Source organism: Ambystoma mexicanum, chromosome 7q, assembly GCF_040938575.1.
Source record: "Ambystoma mexicanum isolate Mex_15411 chromosome 7q, UKY_AmexF1_1, whole genome shotgun sequence".
Lineage (NCBI taxonomy): Eukaryota > Metazoa > Chordata > Amphibia > Caudata > Ambystomatidae > Ambystoma > Ambystoma mexicanum.
Window position 1 is genome coordinate 173,934,425 of NC_090941.1, and position 19,681 is coordinate 173,954,105.

General features: G+C 45.5%; 1 protein-coding gene across 9 annotated transcripts in view; it reads right to left on the reverse strand.

Annotated features, from left to right (window-relative positions):
• The window catches only part of FARP1 (FERM, ARH/RhoGEF and pleckstrin domain protein 1), a 1,178,254-nt gene that overhangs the window by 268,849 nt on the left and 889,724 nt on the right, over positions 1-19,681 (reverse strand). For 5 of the 9 annotated variants that reach the window (XM_069640745.1, XM_069640749.1, XM_069640750.1 and 2 more), the window contains exons 15-16: positions 5,873-5,962; positions 2,012-2,145 (exon numbers count right to left, since the gene is read on the reverse strand). In XM_069640745.1, coding sequence (XP_069496846.1) covers positions 2,012-2,145; positions 5,873-5,962 — 224 coding nt within the window. Of the gene's footprint in view, positions 1-2,011; positions 2,146-5,872; positions 5,993-19,681 lie in introns of all 9 variants that reach the window. The other 4 variants (XM_069640747.1, XM_069640742.1, XM_069640744.1 and 1 more) reach the window with 1 other exon arrangement.

Sequence of the window (19,681 nt, forward strand, 5' to 3'; positions counted from 1 at the left end):
TTCCCAAAAAGTCAACTTATTTAGACTCATCACCCACCATATTAACATTGAAATTGGCATAATCCTCATGCAAAAAAGACTTAACCAAGTTTGTTCGAGTAAATTTCAAATCGCAAAGAATCGCTGCAGTTCTGGCATCCATAAGTGTCCTTTTAGTTGCTGAAGGAAGAAGTCTGGGCTGAGAGTAATTGTTTATGGTTTTGTGGGCAAAAGCAGAAGGCCCATCCAACCTTGAAGAGTCAGATGCATACAGATAGGGAGAGTGAGCAAGGCGGGATGAAAGGACATAATAGGGTGACACTGTGGCCTGTTCCCCTCTGTCCTGCCCATTTCTCACACATGTCCCAGACATTGACACAGAATTTCACACTAGTGTTCAAGTTCCACCAGGGGGTTCGCAGGCAGGTGTGCTGGTTTCAATGGCCAGCACAGCTGAATCTGATACAAACTTTCCACCTGCTTGGCAATAATCCGGCTGTGTCGCAATCTCTGAACCGACTGTGACCTGCCCCTTAGTTTGAAGACGAACCAGGGTGGAAGTATTGGCAGTAATTGTGCATGCAGCAATTGCCTCGCTTCTGGGTATTACTGTAATGTCCAGAGCATTTGCCAAAGCCACCCCAAGTAAGAGTCTGGGAAAACACCTTACTGCGTAGCGCTTATATCCTGTAATGGGACGAAATACCAGTTGGTAAATTGGCAACCTTACTTAGGTAGACCGCTTAGCAAAAAAGGTTTCAAGAAGAACCGCAAGCTCAGACCGAACGGTCGTTGGCAGACCGACAAGTACACCAGGTGGAGAAATGACAACCAAATGAGCCCTCAGTACTCCTGTTACTTTGCCTTATAAACGAAGCCTTGGCAATCTGAATACAGCCGAGGAGTTTTTGAATGATCACTTCAAGGAGAACGAATCAAACATGGCAAACTTCACTTACCCTATACTGGAAAGCTGGGGAGCTCCCCGGATCCCCTACGGACCACCACAGACCACTATCATCACTCTGCATGGCGCCTTGCGCCGCAAATTATGTTTTATGTCCACCAAAGACTGGGCACCTCCCAGGTAATAGAGGCTGAAGACAGACTGCAAACAAGTCTTACAGTGTATTACACAGGCACCACAGACCACAGGCACCACAAACCACTCGATCATCACTCTGTGTATTACACAAAAGGCTTTACTTACCTTGAGTATAACAGTTATCCCAAAATAAGTTATAGGTTTATACTGTTCCTAGAATTAGTGTGTCCCCATTCACAAAAGTATATTGTCCAATTGACTTGCTATGTGATTTCTTGCTAAGCGTCATGGTACAACTGTTAGGGTCTACTACCCTTGAATTACTGTATGTTAGCTGAAAGTCATTTTTGGTGCGACTTCCCTAGAACTCCTATTCAGTGTTTCAAATAAGGTTATATGCTACAGCCTGTGCACCTTCAAGCATAATGGTGTGTGTGTGTATATAAAATGACTGACTAGTACTTACCCCAAGACCTACCTCGGCCTATATGTGTATTTATAATATACCTTTATTTTTTTATAATACTCCGGTTTGGCAGTGTTTCCATTGTATCCTTGGTGTACTACAAGTTCAATGTACTTTCCTAGAGCCCTCTCTCCCTCCTAAGATAAGCCTGGCTTTTCTGTCTAACATGAACTCAGGTGATACAGCCTTATACTAAGAGTGGAGTGTTGTAGTTTCTCAGTTGAATGGTTTTACTAAGCCCTTAATTGGACTCCAGAAAAACTGTCCTAACACATGGGTCCACTTTTCTACGTTTTACCACCTTATTAACATTTTAGTCTCAAGCATTGTAGAACATTTAACTTTATTTTCCCAAAGGCAATCAAAGCAGGCTGCCAGTGCTATTCAAAACCGATGTTCAAGTCCAAAATAAAATTGAAATTATGCAGTCATTTTAAACCCGTAATCATAACCGAGTATGCCAACACATTTAAATAGACGAAAAGGAAACCACGTCTAAAAATGCATTCCAACAGCCTTACCACAGGGCAAGCCGCTGCTCAATTTCCTTGAGAAAACTTGTGTGAAACTTGTATAAAGGATCAAAACTGGAGAATATGAGATTTCTCAGCGTCTCTGGCATGGAGTCATCTTTACTCACTGTACTCTGAAACCACTGAAATGAAACAAGTTATTAGAGGCGACATGGTGATTTACAAATTTGTCAAACACTTAACACAACATAAACCAGTTTCAGATGTGAGAAGAAGCCAAAAACAGGTTTTAGTATTCATACCACCCGATGCCATTCTCCCAATATTAATTCTGAAGGAAGTCCAAAGGTATTCTAGATTCATTGTCTCCTTTATGTGAAATTCCTTTACATTGAACATGAGATAATTTGTGTTTGAAATAAGTAAATAAAACACATTATGGACCTAATGTCCATCAAGGGATTCAAAGGAATGAGAGGATGTATCCCTAGAATACAAAGACCACGTGGACTGCAATGCAAGCTGTCATACATGCCAAAATGAACCATTCCATTAGGGAGACACTAGTCCATTCCTCATTTTAGTTTTGCATTCTGGGATCATTATAAATAGACTGCCTGTCAAAGAACAAAAGGTTTCAAACAGGACTGATCTAGCCTCTCCTAAACGGAGTGGATAATGTTGGCACATATCTGCTGTTCACAGCAGCCAAGAGAGGATCAGGGCCATATGCCATCAGGTGGTCATTACACCCACTAGTTGTACTGCAGAGGATACAAACCTTCGCCTACTTCATGAAAGGAACAAGGGACCAGAATGCATGCTCTCCCATCTTGTGCAGCATAGACTGCCTTCAGCAGGCATCAGAGAATTCTGTCTGCTCTGAATGAACTGAGCCACTGCATGTCTGAGAGTATTTCACTGTCATAGAAATTCACGAGTTGATGGCAACTGAGGCCACTACTAATTGACTGCTACTGATGGAGGCTCGATTGAGAGGGAATGTAAAGAGACACCATCTAATAACATGCCTTAATTTCCATCTCTACATATATGCAGTAAACATTACTAGGTAAGCATATGGTGCAGGCAGACGGGTGTCATCTATGCAGAGGCAAGTAAGGGAAGTTTATTTAGAGGACTATTCACCTCTCATGCATGTGGGCCAAGGTAGAGGCTCCATACAACATTGTTTAAAACATGTTGCAGAGATCCAGGGTATAGGAAGGAAAAAGCTTCACCAGCAATACCAACCCTGCACTGCCATTCTTCTATAGGGGAAACCTTGTGAAATCCATCATACTGCCATTGTTCAGCTTGGATTGCTAAGACCGATGTACCATGAACTAGAAACGGGAATTCACTAGAAACCTCAGGTACGACTTGAGAAGGAGAGGGATTGCCAATTGTGTACCCGGTGTGACTGTTCTGCATACTAGATTTCAAACGTAAGGAAGACTAGAGTAGCCACAGCATGACCCCCAGAGGCTTGTCCTCATCAAATAGCTTGCTCCATTTACATTATTTTGGGACACTGGACACCACCAATCAAAAAAACAACGATCAGTCAAGAAGACAGAATACCTCTCAATCCCTGCTCAAGGTACCCCCAAAGTACTACGTATGCAAAGGAGCAGCCTGGGAGAGGGTGTGGGTTCCACCAGAGGAATAGCGGAGGAGGCTCCCTCCCACAAAATGCAATCAACAGTATCCAACCCTCGCTGCTTGGAGCCCTACAAAAGAGTCACAAGCTCTGGCCTTTTATACAAAGGCAAGACCACAGAAGTCTGCCGAGTCTGTTTTGCTTGAGCACTCTGAAGTAGCCTAGAAAGCAACTATTTCTGGTCACAAATGGAGTTCTGCTCTAGCAGGAGATGGCTGAGTGTATCAAAAAGCTAGAAATCAAAAATGAGCAGCTCCCTAAAGTGGTTAGAACTAACAAGGAACATAATATTTACCACAAGATAAAGAATGACTACAGAGACTGAAGATGAAATACAGCCATAGATGACCCAGTCATTTATTCTTCCAAGCGAAAACTAGTACTGTTGAGTGAGGTCACACTAGCACACATTATCCAAGTGCTTCCAGGCAATTCAGTTTGTGGTGCGCGCTATATAAGTGACAGTGCCCCATTATCATTATAATAGATGCAAAAAATGGTAGTGAAATAATCAAAATCTAGAGAAAAGTCTGGTTTAGTTATGGACTGGCTTGAGTAGTTGAACTAATTGGTGTGAATCAATATATGACAAAAAGGAAAATAACCAAAGCTGGAAGAAAAAGCATATAAATATGCCAGCATTAGCATTCCAGGAAGTCTCTTGAAAAAATAGGCGAATAAATAAATGAATCCAAGCTCACTATCATTATTTTCTTTCCCAGTTCACCATACTTCAAATGTTGGCATGCATGTATAAGCAAATTAAATGTTTTAAGCAAACAATTGATGACAATGTTCTGCCTAACAGACCCGAGAAGAACTACCTAAGGAGAAACAGCATTGCACCACTAGGAGGGACTTCCTTTGATAGACTGGTATTAGGGGTGTCACGGTATTAGTTTTATGACGGTACGATAACCTTCTTGCCAAATGACGATATATCATGGTTATCGCGGTATAGCAGGTGGAGTTAACTAATCTTAACAAATATTTTCTTAAAAGGTCGTACATTGTCAGATTTATCATCACAAACAAAACCAGGCACCCAGGGCCAGAATTGGGTGTTTCAACATACTTTTCACTGAAATGCCACCCCTTGCTTCCACCAAACAGAAAAACACACGTATGGAGCGGAGGAGGGGGCGGAGGAAGCCCTGCTGCAACTGGCAAAGCAAACTTAATAGCTTTTCTTAAGTGGTCATTTAGGCTTTTAGCTCCCCCACTGGCTACTGGTGAAGATGAACATGTCATCTTGATAATAAGCATGCCACAGATCAATGGAGGCTGATGGTAGTATGCGCTTGTGCGCATATTCACACACGTCTCTCTTTACGTTACAGCCTTAAGTTTACTTGCGGGCCAAAAGGTGTTCAGTAATCACAGACATGTTACCCTTTGGTATGGCAGCAGGGAATACCTACAGAGATTAGTAAATTTCGCAGTATGACTTATTATATGTAAATTCAATGATAGAACCAGGGAAATCCCCCACTGTCATATGTTTAGAAAACATTATCCATTATAAATATATAAACCACAAAGCCGCCAACCCAAAGTAAACCCTTTTCCTTCTTGGCACTGTATTTATTCTTCCCATTGCCAACATATTGATTTTACGTCAGGCACGTGTGGTTTATGGAATGGCATTAAAAACTGCTCCAACTGAAACTACTTGGCAGATGGCACATCCAACAGTACAAGACCAAGACTGCGCAGCACTTGCTTACTGCAGCCTTTACAAATCAGATTGAAAAGCACACTTAACGGTATGAACGGTATACCAGTATAAACAATGTGACGGTTATTATTGTTCAATTAAGTGGTTCACGGTATCTTTAACGGTATACCGTAATACCGTTACATCCCTAACCGGTATGGGTAACTTAGGTGGCCCATCCAGGTGTGTTGGACTTCAAACCTAGTGAGCATAGTGAGTGGTGAAAGAGCGTTCTAGTAAAACAGCCAAATGTATATATACATTTTTTTAAGTCTGAATGGAAACCAACTAGTAATGCCGTGCAGTTATGAAAGAGCAGGGCGTGGTAACCGGAAAATGCCACACAGTGAATGCTTAGCATTCAGGGTGTGACATGGGCAATTCTGTTAATAACTTGCCAATCAGATGGTGCTGGGGCAGAGACACGGTTTGTGTCCCGTCTAAAACTAGAATGCCAACTACCAATATCCCAAAAAAAAAAAAACATTAATACTGGTATGGAAGAAGAACATCGCCAACGTGAACCTACCGATGTGATGACTTCAAGATCTTTCAGGTACGTTCGCTCCGTGGTCGACACTTCTTTAGCAATGAAGTAAGCTTTGTTAGTGGGGAAGCGCTGAAAGACAGAAGAGGGAAAAGTGCCGATCTGCTTTTATAAGGGTGAGCTTCCATTTATGAATAAGCACAAACCAAGTCCAATTTCTCCTCATGCCCAGTTTCCCGGGCCACTTCTGATGCAATGCTCAAGAACGCATGTTACCTACCTGCAACAGACTGCGTGGTGTCTTTCTTTTTTTTTAAAGGGCTTTCTGGTATGTCGGGAAAGGTGCTGCTCACCTACACCTAGTGGAGGTGAGCAGCATGTGGCCCCTCCTTTAGCGGACCCAAATGTTCACAGACGCAATAAATATTTTATATGAAGGCTCTGACCTCCCCCTTCCCCTCTGAAGCCAAGTATGCTTCCACACAGCTTAAACAGATTTCATGCGGAGACACAAGAACCAGTAATAATGGTGCGGTACAAGCACATAATTACATGGTCATCTGTATTACTTTACCATTTTCTTTTTTGCCTTAAACAGTAATGATATCAATTAGGTGACTAAGTCATCTGGCTGTATAATAACCACATTAAATATAATAGCCATTCATCAGGGGCACAGTGAACACACGCCTCAAGCCTATGGGGTCTCTTTGGTTATCAGAACACACCACAGGAACAACCTGGGCCACAATAAAAAATTGTTTGGGGATCATCTTGAAGAGGGAAAAAAGGCTGTAGGCTCAAAACAAGCATCAAGGTTTCACCCTATAAAGACATTATCTTCAATGTGGTAATATACACAGTCAAATGTATGCTTCAACTCAGGGTTATCATTCTTCTAAGGTAAAAAGAAAAGAATGCAGTAATGCATATGAGAATAAAAGGATTGGCTTGTACCGCACTAGAAGTCCCGGTTCTTTGGCTTTCAAATATATATTTTGTGGAGTATTTCTTTGGAACCAAACACAATAGGATGACATCTTAGATGCAGGGGATGGCACCAGTGTGCCGTTGTTTCAAGGATAAAGACTGAGGCATTACACAGAGCTAAGTAGGAGGACTTACCCAACTGTAATGCTGTCTTCTGTTCATTACCTTTCATAAGTCACCCATGTGCATTGCTTTGTATGTGCTTTTGTATTTATTGTGTTTATACAGCGCTTTACGTTATAACAACATACATAGAAGATTATAACAGAAGCAATTTATAAAACATGAGTCAAACCAACAAAACAGTGTGTAGAGCAATTACCCTGTAAAGATAAACAGGTAAGCGTAAGCGGAAAAGAAGCAGGTAGGGAGAGGCAAGTAGAGGAAGACGTGAGGGGAGAGAGAAAGGTTTCATGGTGGGAAATGGAGACAAAGATTTCAAGGAAGCGCGGAAAGAGGAAAAGATGGGGATTGAGCAGTAGAGAGAGGTAGGGAGTTCCTGTGTAGGGGAGCTAGGAGCTGAAAGGAGGGAAAGAGAGAAGAGGCACATGGGTACGGGGGAACAGAGTAGGAAGAGGTTGGCAGAATGGAGGGAGCGGGAAGGCATGTAGAATGATAGGAGAGGAGAGGAGAGGAGAGATAAGGGCGTGAAGAGATTTAAAGACAAAGGAAATTAAATTTAAGTTGGGAATGAAAGGGAAGCCAGCCAAGGTAAGAAAGCGAAGAGGAAATGGAGTCGCGAGGAGCAAGGAGACAGAGGTTATGGATAGCAGAGTGGTAGAGGGATTGGAGGGGGGCGAGATGAGAGGCAGGGAGTCCAAAGAGGATAGAAAAACAATACAAGAGGTGAGAGAAGATGAGGGAGGAGATTCAAGGTTCAGTGGCGTGGAAGGTGAGAGAGAAGCAGACTTTACAAATATTAAAAAGGTGGTAGCGACAGGCGTGAGAGATATGGCGGTAAAAGGAAAGGAAGGAGTCAAAGTGAATGCCTAGATTGCAAGCGTGGGCAGAGATGGGAAGATTAGAGGGGGGAAATGAATAAAAGGAAGGGGAGAGGGAGGGGGAGGGGGAAGAGTGTTGGAGGGAAAGAATAAGACTTCAGTCTTATCAGTGTTGAGAGAGAAAATGGGAGGACATCCAGTTTTTAATAGCGGTAAGACAGGAAGAGAGATTAAGGTGTAGGTCAGGAGTGAAGGTAGAGAAGGAAAGGAAGAGCTGGGTGTCATCAGCATAGAAATGGTGAGAAATTCCAAAGGAAGAGATGATAGGGGCAAGAAGGGAGGTGTAAAGAGAATAGAAAAGGGCCAAGAACAGAGCCTTGGGTTACACCGTAGTCCAAGGGGAGAGTAGAGGAGGTGTGACAGCCCCAAGAGACAGCAAAAGAGCAGGAGGAAAGGTAAGAGGAGAGCCAGTTGAGAACAGAGCCTTTGAAACCAAAGGAGGAAAGAGTGTTGAGAAGTAAGGGGTGATTGACGGTGCCAAAGGCAGCAGAGAGGTCAAGGAGGATGAGGACAGAGGATTGCTTATAGTAGCGTGCTTTAAAACATTGTTTTAAACAGTGTGCGGATCAGGTCACAAATGTATATGCGAGTGTTTTCTTCCAACTTTGAAAGAGGGTTGTTGTAAGGCAGAAAGTCCTCACTCACTTTTGATAGTCCTGTCTATTCCCTTTTCTGGTCTTTAATGTTTTTCTCCAATGAAACCCATTCAGGTCCCATTAGGCTGCAACCTATATGTATGTGTCCCTTTTGGCACCACAAACAGTACTCAAGGTGCGCATTTAGTCTCCCCAAGTCAGTAGCCTGACCCGACCATTGTACTGGCTCCGTTTGGTGGAAGGTAGTTTAAAATAATGGCTGCATGAGCAGTAGCTATTCTGTCTAAAAATACTCGTTTTTCTTCCCAGGGTTTCCTAAATGGAGCCTCCAGTTTTGTGAAATGCACTAAGCAGGCAACTGTGCTTTGTTGCCCTGGACTGTGATTATGTCTGTTAGGTTACTTGAGGTGAAATCCGACCAAGAGTTCACAAAGGAATGTGAAGTTTTGCCTTGGTGTTAGTGCAGGGGTTAGCTCTCGGAGACAGATTCCTCTGGCGCCCACATGCTCTGAGTTTTCCTGGGAGAATGCCCATGTACATGTGCATGTGTGTTGTGGTGGTCACCGCTGGGGGCCTGGCCAACAGTTTGGATGGAGCATGTGTGAATGGTTGGTGTGTGAGGGTTGCCACGAGGGATGCCTTCTAACCTTCAATTTAGGTATAAAAGCTGACACTCTTGCCCAGGAAATTTGTCAACTGCTGGAATGTGCTCTTAAAGTATCAGAGATAGGTGATTGACCCGAGGATGACCATGAAAAAACTACAGAATCTTTTGGGACACAGAGCCTCCCTTCCCATCTGATCAGAAGGAACCATGTCCAATGCCACCTTTCTTCTCATCCAGTGATGGAAATTGGATCTGTTTTTCTGGAGGCTCTTCATCTCTAAGGAGTTGACTGTGCTGTTTGACCTCAGACTGAGTAATGCTCCCTGCCGACGTACTTGCATGAATGTGGCCACTCTTGGACCCTTTATTTTACCTTTCATTTTTGTAACTAGACCCTGGTACTATTCTCCTTGCATGAAGACCTCCAGTGGTGTGACCTGCAGTTTCTTCTGAAGTGCAACTTGTGACCTTTAATCCAAAGAGTCACTCTGTTGCTAGATCTCATACATGTGGCCGCTGAGGTGCTGTTCCATTGCTTGTATTTCTTCATGGAGTTCCGCCGGCATGAGCTGGGCATTCAGGTTAGCTCTTCTGGGGTCGGGGGTCTTCTACTTCACTCTCCACTCCTCAGACAACGCCTCTTCATTAGGTTCTTCTGTTGGGTGATTATCCAACTCACCTGTGATGATTTTTAAAGTATGTCCATGGGTGTAGGGTTCCTGTGGTGAGCTACTCCATTCAGAACCGAACCACGAGCTTCCCTGCTAGAAGCATCCCCAGTGTCCTCTAAAGACCAATACTGTGGTATGTGGAGTGCACCTTTTGTGCTGGATTGCCTATGGTTAGTGTTCTGATCACTCTTGGGAGTATTGGGTTCAGAACTACTTTCAGGCCCCATTTGACAACACAGTACTTAACCCTACAGGATAACAATGAGACGTTATCCCCTATGGGCTCAGTCTTTACATTGCGGCTTGTGTTTTAGTGTTAAGGGAGTTTTCCCAAAGTCCAGGTAGGCTTTACAAAACGATCCCAATGGTTTGTAGATCCCCAAATCTTCGTACAAGTTAGTCTACTACTCATGGAACATTGGTAGAGTGGTAGAGCAGTCAGGCTTATCATAAGAGAAAGATGTGAACTAGGCAAGAACACTGAACTTAGTAATGCACATCAAAAACACTTGCACACAAATCTATATTAAAATATGTATTTATTATATTTACACAAGATATGCTTTAAGATACTTCATACAATTAAACAAAATACTTAGAAATACTTTAGAATACTTTTCAAAGGCCACTGCTTAGTTTGTAGTTGCTTGCACTTAAAATTGTTACAGCTTTTGACAGTAATGACAGTTTTACCATATTATCAGTACTAACGCGCACTCGCAAAACTTAGGAGACATATGTTAAGTACATTTAGTCTACAAAATCACATAGGATAATGCCTTTTAGGAAGGAAAACAGTTGGCTAGTGTAACACTAGCCAGGGTTAAGTTTATCAAGTAAGTTTCTTTGCACAGCAAGGCTTTTAAGGCCCAAAACGCAACCCTAGCTAAAGCAGTTTGGAGAGGTCTCAAAGTCTTGAAAAGCAACAGAACGACGAAAACTCCTGTGTATATTTTCGAGTATCTAAGATGCACGAGTATACAACCAACATTGGAGACCCTGTGAAAGGACTTGTTAAAGGGACATAAGCAGCCGGTTGGGTTATAGGTAAGAGGGGGTTGCCCTGGACACCTATACGTGCACTCTGACGTTCTGGAGCGACTTTTCAGATTAAGGTAAAACAATACTTTTTTTCCCCCAAAGTACCCTTGCTTTGAAGAAATGTTTGTGGCTGGATTCTCCTTGTTGTGGCAGCGCTGGACTCGACCTCCAAATTCCTTGGTCTGGTGACGAAAGGCAGGACAATGGATGGCATCTCTCACAAGCAGTCTCGAGAGAGGACCTCTGACATGGATTTCAGCAACTAGGACCTCTGACATGGATTTCAGCAACTTCTGTCACTGTGGTTTTGGCACCTTTTCAGCAGCACCAAAGGACACGATTCGCCCAGTCAATCTTCAGTTCCTGAAGTCCAGCGCTCTGCTGAGGAAACTTGGATGGGTCGGATTGGGTCTCTGGTATTGGGGTTCCGCAGCTCTGGAAAGTCACAGAACCTCAGGATATTGCTTGGTTTAAAGTTAGTCTTGCAACTGGTTGTTCCCACCAGTCAAATGGAAGGAGTCGTCCTCTTCAGAGTTACTCTATTACAGAAAACGGGGTGAGGACAGCAGTGGTCGCTTCACGGTGTTGCAAAGCGTCTGCAGGCGTCTCTGGTCGTCTTCTACTCTGGATTTCTTCTTTCCAGTGGTCGATCCAGCCTGTAGTCCAAAAATCCTCACCTTATATGCTGGAACCCATTAATTCACTCCCATGGAGCTGTGAATCATGTGGGGGTTGGCTGTTCTCCAGGGCACGGTTTCAGTCATGCACACCTACAGGCAAAGGACAGTGACGTTTCGGTCTCCTCCCTCACTTCCTGCCTTCCCAGACACGCTGGAGCCTGGGCGGGCTTCAGGGCCGAAGCCCGCCGAAGGCAAAATTCAGTAAGGACTTGTTAGGCAACATTGTATGCACTACCCTTTGGGTGCACTACAAGAACCTTGACCTCCTGGCAATAGGGACCCAACCTTGGTAGTGTGGTCGAGCAGCCAAGCTTATCTCAAGAGGGGTCAATGTGAGCAGTAATGTTGTGAGACAGAGTTTCACAGTACAGTTATCCGAAAACACTTACACTCCAGGTTGCTTGATAAAACAATTGTTATTTTTTTTCAGTCAGTTAAATGAGCCTTCTTCAGAAAGTGAGCAAAACATGTAACACTTTAATATACTTCAAAACACATGCTTAGTTTCTCTAAAATCAGATGACACCCATTGGGGATGGCACACAGACACTTCCTACACCCTCAGGTGACTTAAATAGCTAGGACACTGTGGACATTGATTTATCACTGGTACATTTAGAGCAATACCGAGTTAGGTGAAAAACATAGAATAGAGGAATAAAACAAAGGTTAACAAATAACCTATAAACAGGCAAGTACTTTTAAACACCTTCCAAAACACAAAGTCAGAGGTAAAGAGGAGTCTCTCAGGGAGCCAGGACAGCCAATGTTAATTGCACAATGTCAAGGGGAGCTGAATATCTCCTTTGCAGGTAGATAAAAAATCTTGCACAATGTTTGTAGAAATGAGAGCAAGTAAGGCTACACAACAAGAGGTAAGTTCTATTAGACTTTATAGTACCTCTGGTTAGAAGAAATGGTTCCAGCTAGCTTCTGTTCCTATGCACCTCTGCAGATCCTGTTGTTCCTGGGCCTCAGTCGTGGGGACAAGAGGGAGGACGTCTGGGGATTCCAGCTCTGCAATGGGACGGTCAGCGGCAGCAATGGGCAAACTTCAATTCAGCTGTCCTTCAGTGTTTCAGCTCCTCGCGTCTGACAGCAAATAGCAACACACGGTTTTCTGATACCACTTCAGACTTTCCTTGCATCTGGGGTCCAGCACTCTGTGCATCAGGAAGTCTGCAGGATCTTCCTAGCGCTCCGGTATGACTTAAAAGCAACGCACACAATCTGGTGTTCCTCTCCCTGGCTATTCGTTTCCAGCAGCAACTGCAGTGGAAATGCAACCAGCTTCGAGAGGATGTCCAGGCGGACTTACTTTGGAGTTGATTGGTCCCACCAACTCAAAAGGGAGAAGTCGTCCTTGCAGGGCTTCTCTAGTCAAGGAGAATTCAGAGCTTTAGCACAGCAGCAGGGCTTCACCAGGCAAACCAACGGTCCAGGAGTTGCAGGAGGCGTCTCTTCCAAGTTCTTCTTCGGATTCCTTTGTCCAGTGGTCGACTCTGCCTTCCAAGCCAAAAAGCCTTGCCTTTTATGCAGTTTCTCCCATTCATTCCAGCCTAGCTGTCAATCATGCAGCAGTTTGGCTGTCCTTGCCGGACAGCCAGCCGGCCAATCACCTTTGGGTGCATTCCTGTAACCAACGGGATTAAGCACAGGGAGTTTCGGGCACCTCCGTCACTTCCTGCTCCTGCCAGACATACTGGAGCCAGAGGTGGGGTTCACTCGTGAATCCCGCCAAAGACAAAACAAACAAAGAGACTAAACATGGGTTGGCGCGCAGAGTAAATCTCAAGAAGGACCTTTCCAACAGAAAATGGTGAAAAAAGACTGGGGCCATTATGACAAAATGGGCACATATGGGTTCCTTATCGTGGCTGCGAACGCAGCCTGCGGTAAAAACATACAAATGGTAGTAAAAAGTAAACCACTGCCACCAGCCATTAACTGTAGAAAGGATAACAAAAAATTATACATGAGAAATTAGACAAAGGGGATAATAAGTAACCCCTCTAGCACCCTATGGTAAGATAGTGTGGGCTGGGTCTAGAAAGTTACAAATTGTAAGTAAAGTCAATTTCACTTCACTGCTCTTGGAAACTGTAGTCTCACCAAGAGAAGGTATTTAAACCTTTGGGAAATCCAAGACTTCCCTGCACCACTGCACTAAATGTGCTGTGTGGCACAATGTAAAGATGATGCCTATGGAGTTTGTCAGACTGCAGAGTTAAAAGAAACACAGAATAAGTCACATTAAAATTATATGAGAGATAAAAAGTCCTAAAGTCCAGCAAAAGAGCTGGGGGTCTCTAAGGTAGAAGGGAATTGGCACATTTCTGCGAATTCTCCCTAACAGGATTCTATCTACTAAAAACTATAGAAGAGCCCAGAAGGAGCAATTGCTCATCGTAATGATCTTACTATGGATTCTTCTACCGCAGATTCCTCATCTTGATAGATAACCATCATCCAGCTCTGCTGCTTGGGAACTTTTCGCCTGGGGGCCCAACTCGGCCGATCGTCAATTTGTCTTGCTCGACTCTCGATAGTCTGCTCCGGAAGTGACGTCAGGCGTTGTGTATATACAGCACGTCACTACACCCCATGCTTCAGTTTCTCCCTTTTTTCCTTGTGCATGAACCTTGCAGAAGGAAAAACCACAGGAGGAGGCTAATCAGCTGGTGAAAAACTTAAGTATACGTCCCAACAGGGTGATTCCACACAACAATGATTTACTTTTTTTTATTGAATGAGAGAGAAGTCATCTAAGAGCCATCACCCGACGTCTTCTAGTTTGGACAGAAGCGACAAGCCATAGAACTTTGAGTTCGGATGGATGGGAGGGTCGATGAGGTATCTGCGGGAGATGAATCCATAGAAAGATCATTACAGTGAATAAGGTTCAAGTTACTTACCTGGAACTATTGTGCTACAGAATGGGTCTGTGTACCTTAGTTTGGACCTCCTGACTGAAATGAGTGGCTTTCATCCATCCCTGTCGAAGGCAGAAACCATTCCCCATTTGCCGGAACCCCACGATGGAGACGTCCAATGCCATTGTGATGGCGTGATCAGATGCCACCTCCCCTTACTGGAAGAGAGCAAGGGCTTTCATCTTCTAATCGTATGGGAGGAACTCCAGGATCGGTCCTAGCTTGTAACAATTCCCTGTTGTACCTGGTGGCAGGATAGCCAGGGCTTTGGCTGCCTTGATTGTGGATGCACCGGCGTAAATCACCTTCTTCCCCATGGCATCCATCCTCTCCCCTCGCTGTCCGGAGGGACCAAAGATGAGGATGGGTTAGCTGACCGTTTCTTCGCAGCTGACAACACCAGCGCGTCTGGGGATGGTTGCGACCTCAGGCACTTGGGTGCACAGTCTGGCACCCTATATTTCTTCTCTAATCTATCCTGCTTGGCTGGAGCTGTGCAAGGGTTCTTCATGAGGGCCAGTCCCTCTTCCCAAATATGATCATATCCAAAGATCAAGAGAATGAAACCGCCATCCCGTGGCCAGCGTAAATGGGAACCGCACCATCACCATCTAAGGTAGTAAAAAATCTGGGAGTCCAGATACACAAATAATGCAACAGTCAAGAAATGTTTCTTCCTCCTCCACAGGGCAAGAAGAATCCTACCTTTTCTCTCCTTCACGCACAAAACACTCACTATCGTCGCCCTCATCATGTCAAGAATCGACTTTGCAAACAGCCTCTACCTAGGAATACCAGAATACCTCCTGAAGAGACTACAAAGGATCCAAAATACAGCAGCCAGATTACTCCTCAAACTATCCAGAAAAGACCACATCACCCCTGCCCTAAAAACGCTACACTGGCTCCCAATAAAACATAGCATCACCTTTGAAACAATGTGCATAACGCACAGGGCAATGCGGGGACAAGTAGCATAATTCCTACAAAAGAAAATCTATAAGCCAACAAGACCCCTCAGGTCAAGCAACGAAAGCCGCCTGGAACTAAAACCGTACATTAAGAAAAAACTCGGAGGCACCGCCTTCTACCACTTAGCCGCAAAAACCTGGAACAATGTTAGGGAGAATTCTCTCTTTAGGCTGAATTTCCTAACCTAGCGAGTCCCCAGCAGCTTTGCTGGAGTTTGTTTTTTTCTCCTGCCAAGAGTGAGACTCTTTCTCCCACTCTTGGACATGATTTATGATGTTCCTTTTACTGTTAATGTGTTTTATGGGTTATGGGGTCCTTTACCCCATAGGGTCTCATGTGTTTTCCTAGGTGTGTTACACAGCACCCTCTGTGCAATAACACAGGGGTGTCATAGTGACATCCCACCATAGACTCCATACCCTGGGACTGACTACTGTCTCCCAGGGCATGTAAAGTCAGCATTGGCTTTACTAGTCCCAAATTGTGAACAGAAACCAGTACCAACCAGCATATTGTGGACGTACTGGTCGGGGCAATTCAATTGCCCCAGGGTCTGTTAGTCGAGGGGGCACGTCTCCGTCCCCCCTGATCGAGTTTTGGCTGGTGGCAGTGGATACTACTTTTTATATTCGACCACAAATATATCCCTATGGGATTTTCCCATTGTTCAAGGCTACCAACTTTAATTATTTAATTCTCATAGCCTCGAACATAGCGCCGGTTTATTTATATTAATTTGCAGGTTGGTATTTTTTGCCAGGACTCGATTCTAAAATGGCGTTTGTGTTCTCTTCTGTGACTCCAACCCAAGTCAAGCCCTTTGTTCCACTTTTTGGAGGGCTTCTCCACAGAAGCCTCCAAAAGTGGTGCCACTCTGTCTGGGTATCACAGGGGGTGCGGGAGGGGGTTTAGGCACCCTGGACTGAGTTACCTTGGTAACTCAAGTCGCACTCTTGTGTGATTGGTCCAAGTGGTGAGCCGGCCGGCTCACCACTTAGCATGTTTAATTGACAGCTAGGCTGAGTGAATGGGGGTTTGCTGCATAAAAGCAGGGCTTTGGGGACTGGAACTTCAGAAGTCGCCACAGGACCTGAGAATCCGACGAGGGAGATGCTGAGCCGACCTACCACGACGACACCACCGGTGGAGCCCTGCGGAACTGACTCACCACTTCCCGACGACAGAGAAGATCTCCCGGCTGGAGAGGCTTCTTCCCCTGACTGGTGGGCACAACCAGTTTTTCTTCGCATCCCAGGACATCTTGTGGTCAAATTGCCCGTGCGAAGCACCCTGGCAACCAGATAGCCACTTAGCACTGGACCGCGAATCAAAGGACCGGTCCTTTTACCTGAGAACTCCGCGGCTGGTTTCTTCCCTGCCAGTGCAACGGACTCCTTTCTTCCTCCCCGACGAGATCCTCTCTTCCCCAGGACGAAGCACCGACTTGCATCCGCTGCCAGGAACAACTGCCCCCGCTGGAGTATTCTCACCACTTTAAGGTACCGTGTCCGCCAGGCCGCCCTTTCTAAAGATTGCTACAAGGTAATAATAATCCCTTAACCTTCTGGACTGGGCTGGCCGCCTCGACCTTCTAACTGGTCCCTTTCTTTGGTCCAACTGTTTTTGAACCTTTTCAAGACTTTTGTGCACTGCAACCGTGTGACCTTGGACACATTTCGTCCTGATCCTCTTAAAGTGGGTCCGGCCTACTGAACTCTAACTACACGGTTTTACTTTGCCTTCCTCTCTTGCTGTGTTCTTGTAAAAGTGTTGGGATCTGTTTCAATGTATACTCTGCTTTTCTCTCCCTTTTAAAACGAATTATTAGAGTGCCATCTACGTTAAGTGCTCACCGCTGTCTGAAAATAAGTGGGGCTTTACTAAAGAATTGTCTAATATTCTTTTAAGGGAGTGTATATCTTTTAGTGACCGTGTTTTTGAATTGCTTACTATTAGTGCCTGTGTGTTTTTCTAGATGTGGTTTTAAATAAATAATTATATCTCTCTTTTACACCAAGCTCTGGTCAGTGTTTACTTGCTCTACTGTGTTCTTCTGACCTATTGTGAATACTCGGTATACTGCCTAACTCTTCTTGAGGGAAGTCTTACTGCTCAGCCACAGCTACCAAGTGAATCTGTGTGGTACAGACAGCTACCAAGTGGGTTTACTGCCAAACACATGTAGTCTTAAATCTTTTGCAGTGGTCCCAGAGGGAACTGCACAGGTTTCTGCCTAACAAACAACATCCCAAAAGAAATAAACACTGAAGATCACCTAAAATTCTGAAAATTACTAAAAACCTGGCTCTTCAACACCACAGACTCAAACTGAAACCCGAAACAACAAAAAGGAAAGAATTACCAAACCGGAAAGAACACCCACAAGCTCCCAGAACCAACAGAGAAGCACCCACGGCACCTAAACAGGCGACGGCAGGCAGAATGGAAGACAGGTGACACTGAATGAGACTCAACCAACCCAGCCATTCCCATCCGAAATCTTCAGCCGCACCTTAGCTGCTACTAGGTACCTACCGGGTTGTGGAAATTGTCAAGACACTACCGAACACCACGCAAACTTAGTTAGGGACACCGGCAGATGCACTGGCCATGCAGGTGGGGGAGTTAGGGGGGGGGGACATGTGGGGTTGTTAGGGAGACCAGTGGAGGTGGCAGTGAGACGTGAAAGGGACCCCGAACGCAAGACGGGCCAAGACCCAACCAGAGGCAGAGGATGCCCTGCACCCCATCTGTAAAGATCACACAAACCCAAATCATCAATTTCAGGATAGAGATGCCAACTAACCAATTCCACTAACAATTTCTTCCTCTGCCTACACCTCTCAAACTCCAAACAAACAACCACAGATCTACAGCACAACAAACCGCACAAACTTCACTATACCGCAAAAAAACAAAAAACAAAAAACACAGACTCGCACAACAGCACACGACGACTGCCAGCTGCAAACACCCCAAGCCCAGCCAACGGACCCACCGGGCTGAGGCTGCCAAAGGTACATCACTGCACTCTCGCACTTTTCCAACCTCCTCCCACCAACTCAGCCTCCCCTCCCTCTTTCAGAGCCGCCAGAGCGCCAGGGGACCACTCCGGTGGTGATAGTGCACGGTACAAATGTCCTTTAACATTAACATCCAGAAAGGGCACTGCCATGATCACTTTCCGCTTTGCGCCATGCCTTTGATGCAAGAAGCCCTCCTTCTTGCTTTCCTCAGGCAACAGCTGGAATAGCTCGGAGGCCCTGGTGATCATGAAGTGGAAAGAACCCACCTCATCTGATGGGGAAAGCCTATGTGGTGCATCCAAATGTGGCAATTCAACGTCTGCTGCGACGATGTCATCGTCATCATCCGTCGTCGTGGCTGTAACTGTTCCTGTACCCTTGTCTGGCTCTGGTGGGGGAGTTGGGGCACGACTTGGTGGAGGAGGTTGGTATGGGGCGTCATAACGCCTTCCTCTTCTTTGGCGGAGGCTGATCGGGACCTGGGGGACCACAGGTACCGGCACAGGAGGCATTCTCATCTGGATCTCTGACACGAAGGTGTGTATAATCGATCTAATATCCAAGGAAATGCCCCTCAGCTGAGAAGGCAGAACAGGAAAATTAGGGCCTGCGCCCTCGTCACCGTCCTTGTGGACCATATGCAAGGACTTCTGATCGTCGCCCGTGAACGAGCCTTCCATAGTTTGGGCAACGACCTGGGAGGGCTGTTTTGGGGCCACTCGCCCTCTCACCCCCCTTTTTTTCCTCCCTGGGGGGATTTGAACCGGTCCTGGGGCGGATCCACCACTTCTGGCGTGCCCACAGACTTTGTCAAAATCTCTGTGGTGGCGGCGTGCCTTGGGGGCAGGGACACTTTCTGCGCCGTGGGAGCTACACTCGTAGGATCAGCACCCGTAGCTGCCGTGTTAGCAGTAGCCATTGACTGAGTCGCTAACAAGGTCTTTGCCTGTGCCGGTTGAGCCTGCATGGGCTGCGCTGTCTTCTCCTCCGTCTGCAGCTTCTCAGATTTCTCCCGTAGATGACTTCCTCTTTGAAGAGGAGCTTGATTGTAGGCTGGCAATGGAGGCGGAAGGCGATGCAGATTGCATCCTATCCACTTTGGGGCCGCTTCAGCAGCAAACCCAGTGGACTCGGATTTGCGGATCTTGGCCTCATCTTGGGCCCCCATGGATGGGGCGCCCTCAAAGAACTTGGAAGACAGGTCCTCGGGCCGGCCAGTCCTGGACGAGGCATGACCCTGCTTGGAGCATGGGTCAGAGGCCTTGTTTGTGTAGAGCCATGCCGCCAGCCTAATATGCCTGTCCTTTGTCGTTTTCTTAGAGAAACCGAGGCAT